Source organism: Brachyistius frenatus, unplaced genomic scaffold (genome assembly GCF_029030835.1).
Source record: "Brachyistius frenatus isolate BFR_SWC_R1_liver_20210118 unplaced genomic scaffold, ASM2903083v1 Contig_424, whole genome shotgun sequence".
Lineage (NCBI taxonomy): Eukaryota > Metazoa > Chordata > Actinopteri > Embiotocidae > Brachyistius > Brachyistius frenatus.
In genome coordinates this window covers 155,001-162,500 of record NW_027211023.1, presented here as the reverse complement: position 1 = coordinate 162,500, position 7,500 = coordinate 155,001, and the positions used below count along the sequence as shown (strand labels likewise).

The following is a 7,500-nucleotide window of genomic DNA, read 5'->3' as shown; positions in this document are numbered from 1 at the left end:
TGTTGTCATGGTTTCACACTTTAATGGATCTTTAACAGCACATAGACACACGTTGATGTGTTTACACTGATACACAAACAAACAGTGCTGATGAGAAACGGAGGAGATATCGATCCAGGAGTTCTGGAGGGAAATGTACTGTTTGTTTCACACAGAAAATTTAAAAGACACAAAACAACAACAACAAAGAGACACAAAACAACACAAAGACAAAAAAACAACACAAAGAGACACAAAACAACAACAGAGACAAAACAACACAGAGACACAAAACAACAACAAAGATACGCAAAACAACACAAAGAGACACAAAACAACAACAGAGACAAAACAACACAGACACAAAACAACACAAAGAGACACAAAACAACAACAGAGACAAAACAACACAAAGAGACACAAAACAACAATAAAGACAAAAAACAACACAAAGACACAAAACAACAAAAGAGAGACAAAACAACAACAGAGACACAAAACAACAGAGACAAAACAACACAAAGGGACACAAAACAACAACAAAGAGACACAAAACAACAACAGAGACACGAAACAACACAGACACAAAACAACACAAAGAGACACAAAACAACAACAGAGACAAAACAACACAGACACAAAACAACAACAGAGACAAAACAACACAAAGAGACACAAAACAACACAAAGAGATGCAAAACAACAACAAAGAGACACAAAACAACAACAGAGACACGAAACAACACAGACACAAAACAACACAAAGAGACACAAAACAACAACAGAGACAAAACAACACAGACACAAAACAACACAAAGAGACACAAAACAACAACAGAGACAAAACAACACAGACACAAAACAACACAAAGAGACACAAAACAACAACAGACACAAAACAACAACAGAGACAAAACAACACAAAGACAAAAAAACAACACAAAGAGACACAAAACAACAACAGAGACAAAACAACACAGAGACACAAAACAACAACAAAGACACGCAAAACAACACAAAGAGACACAAAACAACAACAGAGACACGAAACAACACAGACACAAAACAACACAAAGAGACACAAAACAACAACAGAGACAAAACAACACAGACACAAAACAACACAAAGAGACACAAAACAACAACAGACACAAAACAACACAAAGAGACACAAAACAACACAGAGAGACACAAAACAACACAAAGAGACACAAAACAACAACAGAGACAAAACAACACAAAGAGACATAAAACAACAATAAAGACAAAAAACAACACAAAGACACAAAACAACAAAAGAGACACAAAACAACAACAGAGACACAAAACAACAGAGACAAAACAACGCAAAGGGACACAAAACAACAACAAAGAGACACAAAACAACACAAAGAGACACAAAACAACAACAAAGACAAAAAACAACACAAAGACACAAAACAATAACAGAGACAAAACAACACAGAGACACAAAACAACAACAGAGACACGAAACAACACAGACACAAAACAACACAAAGAGACACAAAACAACAACAGACACAAAACAACACAAAGAGACACAAAACAACACAGAGACAAAACAACACAGAGACACAAAACAACAACAGAGACAAAACAACACAAAGGGACACAAAACAACAACAAAGAGACACAAAACAACAACAAAGACAAAAAAACAACACAAAGACACAAAACAACAAAAGAGAGACAAAACAACAACAAAGAGAGACAAAACAACAGAAAGAGACACAAAACAACACAAAGAGACACAAAACAACACAGAGACACAAAACAACAGAGACACAAAAAAAACCCACAAAGAGACACGAAACAACACAAAGAGACAAAACAACAATAGAGAGACAAAACAACACAAAACAACAATAGAGAAACAAAACAACAACACAAAACAACACAGACAAAAAAAGAACACAAAGACACAAAACAACAATAGAGACAAAACAACAACAAGAGACACAAAGCAACACAAAGACACAAAACAACAACAAAGACAAAAAACAACACAAAGACACAAAACAACAACAGAGACAAAACAACACAGAGACACAAAACAACAACAGAGACACGAAACAACACAGACACAAAACAACACAAAGAGACACAAAACAACAACAGACACAAAACAACACAAAGAGACACAAAACAACACAGAGACACAAAACAACAACAGAGACAAAACAACACAAAGGGACACAAAACAACCACAAAGAGACACAAAACAACAACAAAGACAAAAAAACAACACAAAGACACAAAACAACAAAAGAGAGACAAAACAACAACAAAGAGAGACAAAACAACAGAAAGAGACACAAAACAACACAAAGAGACACAAAACAACACAAAGAGACACAAAACAACAGAGACACAAAAAAAAACACAAAGAGACACGAAACAACACAAAGAGACAAAACAACAATAGAGAGACAAAACAACACAAAACAACAATAGAGAAACAAAACAACAACACAAAACAACACAGACAAAAAAAGAACACAAAGACACAAAACAACAATAGAGACAAAACAACAACAAGAGACACAAAACAACACAAAGACACAAAACAACAATAGAGACAAAACAACAACAAAGAGAGACAAAACAACAGAAAGAGACACAAAACAACACAAAGAGACACAAAACAACACAGAGACACAAAACAACATAGACACAAAAAAAACACACAAAGAGACACGAAACAACACAAAGAGACAAAACAACGATAGAGAGACAAAACAACACAAAACAACAATAGAGACACAAAACAACAACAAAGACAAAAAACAACACAAAGACACAAAACAATAACAGAGACAAAACAACACAGAGACACAAAACAACAACAGAGACACGAAACAACACAGACACAAAACAACACAAAGAGACACAAAACAACAACAGACACAAAACAACACAAAGAGACACAAAACAACACAGAGACAAAACAACACAGAGACACAAAACAACAACAGAGACAAAACAACACAAAGGGACACAAAACAACAACAAAGAGACACAAAACAACAACAAAGACAAAAAAACAACACAAAGACACAAAACAACAAAAGAGAGACAAAACAACAACAAAGAGAGACAAAACAACAGAAAGAGACACAAAACAACACAAAGAGACACAAAACAACACAGAGACACAAAACAACAGAGACACAAAAAAAACCCACAAAGAGACACGAAACAACACAAAGAGACAAAACAACAATAGAGAGACAAAACAACACAAAACAACAATAGAGAAACAAAACAACAACACAAAACAACACAGACAAAAAAAGAACACAAAGACACAAAACAACAATAGAGACAAAACAACAACAAGAGACACAAAGCAACACAAAGACACAAAACAACAACAAAGACAAAAAACAACACAAAGACACAAAACAACAACAGAGACAAAACAACACAGAGACACAAAACAACAACAGAGACACGAAACAACACAGACACAAAACAACACAAAGAGACACAAAACAACAACAGACACAAAACAACACAAAGAGACACAAAACAACACAGAGACACAAAACAACAACAGAGACAAAACAACACAAAGGGACACAAAACAACCACAAAGAGACACAAAACAACAACAAAGACAAAAAAACAACACAAAGACACAAAACAACAAAAGAGAGACAAAACAACAACAAAGAGAGACAAAACAACAGAAAGAGACACAAAACAACACAAAGAGACACAAAACAACACAAAGAGACACAAAACAACAGAGACACAAAAAAAAACACAAAGAGACACGAAACAACACAAAGAGACAAAACAACAATAGAGAGACAAAACAACACAAAACAACAATAGAGAAACAAAACAACAACACAAAACAACACAGACAAAAAAAGAACACAAAGACACAAAACAACAATAGAGACAAAACAACAACAAGAGACACAAAACAACACAAAGACACAAAACAACAATAGAGACAAAACAACAACAAAGAGAGACAAAACAACAGAAAGAGACACAAAACAACACAAAGAGACACAAAACAACACAGAGACACAAAACAACAGAGACACAAAAAAAACACACAAAGAGACACGAAACAACACAAAGAGACAAAACAACGATAGAGAGACAAAACAACACAAAACAACAATAGAGAAACAAAACAACAACACAGACAAAAAAGAACACAAAGACACAAAACAACAATAGAGACAAAACAACAACAAGAGACGCAAAACAACACAAAGACACAAAACAACAATAGAGACAAAACAACAACAAGAGACGCAAAACAACACAAAGACACAAAACAACAATAGAGACAAAACAACAACAAGAGACACAAAAGAACACAAAGACACAAAACAACAATAGAAAGACAAAACAACAACGAAAAAACAACACAAAGACACAAAACAACAGAGACAAAACAACAACAAGAGACACAAAACAACACAAAGACACAAAACAACAAAGAGACAAAACAACAGACAAACGATGCTCCACTTGTATTTCTGTCTCGTTTGTGTTTTCCGTAGTTTCAGATGATTTTAAAGCAGAAAATGATTTCATTCATTTCCTGCCAGAGTTTTTGCATCTTCACTAACGAACATCTCAGACTATTTAATATCTCTTTAATATCTGACATAATTCATTAATAATAACAAATAAATCATGTTAACAACTGTGACTGCTCTGAACTCCTGATGCTGTTTGACAGACAGGAGAACCTTCATTCCTCCTCTTCATCACATTAACTGGATGTTAACCTCCGACGGACTCTGAGGCAGCCGGAGGTTTCAGAACCGGATCAGAACCATCAGAACAAACAGCTGCACTCATGAGGTGATGGGGGGGTCCGGAGGGTGGGAGCTCAGGTTACCCCCCCCCCCCGGTCCTCCTTTTCACCCCGGTCCTCTTCCCCCCGGTCCTCCTTCCCCCCCCCCTGCTAAGCAGCAGGAATCCAGACATGCAGGAATGCATTTATCTCCCTTGGTGAGGAGGTTTTAGGAACTCGGAGACACGACCACTTCCTGGAGTCCCAACCTGCCTCGCAGCGAGACGCTGGACTTCACGAACTCATGAACCTGCGGTTCACTTTTAAAAGTGTGAAGCCGGATTAACTGCTTTTCTCATCTGATACCAAACCAAGTATTTGTGTGATTTTTTTGGGGGGCAAAACAACCTGAAACCAGCATTTCTGGAAACTTTACAAACTATAAAACACTCGTTGAGAAAATAATCAGCTTTTCAAATGTGATATTCTGCATCTTTTCTTGTTTTATGTCCCACAGTTGGATCTCCTGAAACAGCTCTCTGGAACAAACTGCAGCGTCAGCGCCCCGTGTGTTTGTTTCCTCCTTCCTGCCCCCCCACCAGCTCCAATATGTTCCTGCAGGACGCAGCATTGGGTAACAAACCGTCTGCCTTTATTTTTATTATATTTTTATCATTGTTATTATTTCACAGGCTTCAGATCAACGTGGTTTCAGGTGAATCCGCCTGCAGAGAGCTGAAACTCGCAGGAAGCAGCAGGAGGTGTTCGGGCTCATGATGCGTTTAAGGACACGGGAATCCTTCATATTGAGGATCTGGACTCTGGTTCTGGTTCCAGCTGCAACGGTTGGGTCAATAAAAAAACAGTGAAAGGACGTCTTTAAATTTCCTGTTGGGTCCAGAAGACGTTCAATCTAGAGACGCAGACCGACAGCAGAACGTTACAACATATTTTTGGTTTATTCTCTAAGAAATGACAAAAAAATGTTTTGATAATTAAAATATTTGCTGCCTTTTTTGAGGAAACTAAAATATTTGTATTGATAAAGTCTTGAAAGACTTGCAGATATTGTGGAAAAAGGATCCAGTTGTTCTCCTGAAATATAGTCAGTGAATGTCGTTAGAGGAACTCCTCCTCCTGAAGGAGGCCCTGAACGCGTCGCTATCAGCGAACGGACAACGTTTCTACTAAAAGTCCAATTAATTCCTCTGAATGTCAAATTGTCTTTTTACTAAAATCCCTTCGAGAGAATATCAACGATGCTCTCGGAGACAGAAGTGAAGAGCAGATCTTTGACTAACGGGTCGGGATTCAAACCGCAACGTGTGACGGACAGCTGGATGTTGGGAGCAGCAGGGAGGAGGAAGAGGAGGAAGAAGGTGCGTGACGGCTGAGCTGAAAGCCTCAGCTGCTCGTTACTGTGATTTCTTCTTCACTTTGTCAACATTGCAGGAGGTGAGTGGAGGAGGTGCGTGTGTAGGAGGTGCGTGTGCAGGAGGTGCGTGTGTAGGAGGTGCGTGTGCAGGAGGTGCATGTAGGAGGTGCGTGTAGGAGGTGACCTCAGCAGCTCCTCTCCCACCGCAGGTTCCTGAGTCAGCCTCCGTTTAAACCAATAATTACAGCTCACACAGCGTCTCAGCTCTTATTGACAACCCCACCACCACCACCACCACCACCACACCACCACCCTCCCTCTCTCTCTCACACACACACAGCTGATGAGTCATGAACTAGCTGCACACGCTCATTAGAGGCTCAGACAAACAGCAGGTTATATCAGTGTGTGTGTGTGTGTGTGTGTGTGTGTGTGTGTGTGTGTGTGTGTGTGTGTGTGTGTGTGTGTGTGTGTGTGTGTGTGTGCAGTTGAAGCAGCTCCAGTCTGATAATCATCGTTTTCACTGTTGATTCATTTGCTGAACATTTTTATAACTCCTGTTGTTGTTGTTGTTGTTATAACCACAGAACAAACACTAAAACTGGAGGTACAAGTTACAGCTATATGGAAACTCTGAGTGCAGAGGTCAAAGGTCAGAGGTTACCTGCAGGGCGCTGTTCAGGAAGCAGCTGTTCTGTCCCGGTGCGTTGCTCAGTCCTTTACTGGGAGCGATGGAGGTGGTGGAGCGCGGCGTCAGGATACCAGGCATCCCTCCTCCTCCTCCTCCTCCTCCTCCTCCTCCTCCTCCTCCTCCTCCTCCTCCTCCTCCTTCTCCGCCGCCTGACGCAAAGTAGTTCCTCTTCCACGACATGCCCCCTCTCCCCCCCTCCCCCCCTCTCTCAGGTCAGTCTCTCTCGCTCCCTGCAGGGATCAACTTCCTGTCATCCGTTCTCGTATCCAAGGAGACAGATCCATGTCCTCTGGCCGGGACGAGGACGAAAATAAAAAATGGGATGAAGACGGATTAAAGTTTTTCTACTTCAGCATCTTTAAACCCAGAGAATGAAAACCATCCAGGAGATTCCAGATGTGCAGCTGATCTTCTGTGTTCAGACCGTTTACTTCTTTCACTGTTTAATGTTCTTCGTGAACATTTTACCCAGAATCCTCAGCGGTGTAATCCAAGAACCTTCGGGGATCCTTCCGTCGGTGAGCAGCAGATAAACACGTAACGACGATCCTCGTCTTCATCCACCGCCAGCCGGCCGTCTAACAGCTGAGGGTCACGCTCAGAGGTCAGAGGTCAGGATGGATCTGCAGGACAAAAGAAGAACGATAGTTTGATATTTGCTGAGAA

The 7,500-nt window shown here is 39.7% G+C and overlaps 1 protein-coding gene across 1 annotated transcript in view; it reads right to left on the bottom strand.

Annotated features, from left to right (window-relative positions):
- Positions 1-7,500, bottom strand: part of LOC138637021 (ubiquitin carboxyl-terminal hydrolase 54-like) — a 26,041-nt gene that overhangs the window by 12,730 nt on the left and 5,811 nt on the right. The window contains 1 exon segment of the mRNA XM_069725451.1: positions 6,808-7,457. Within this exon segment, the coding sequence (XP_069581552.1) occupies positions 6,808-7,014 (207 nt within the window). The 5' untranslated portion in view covers positions 7,015-7,457.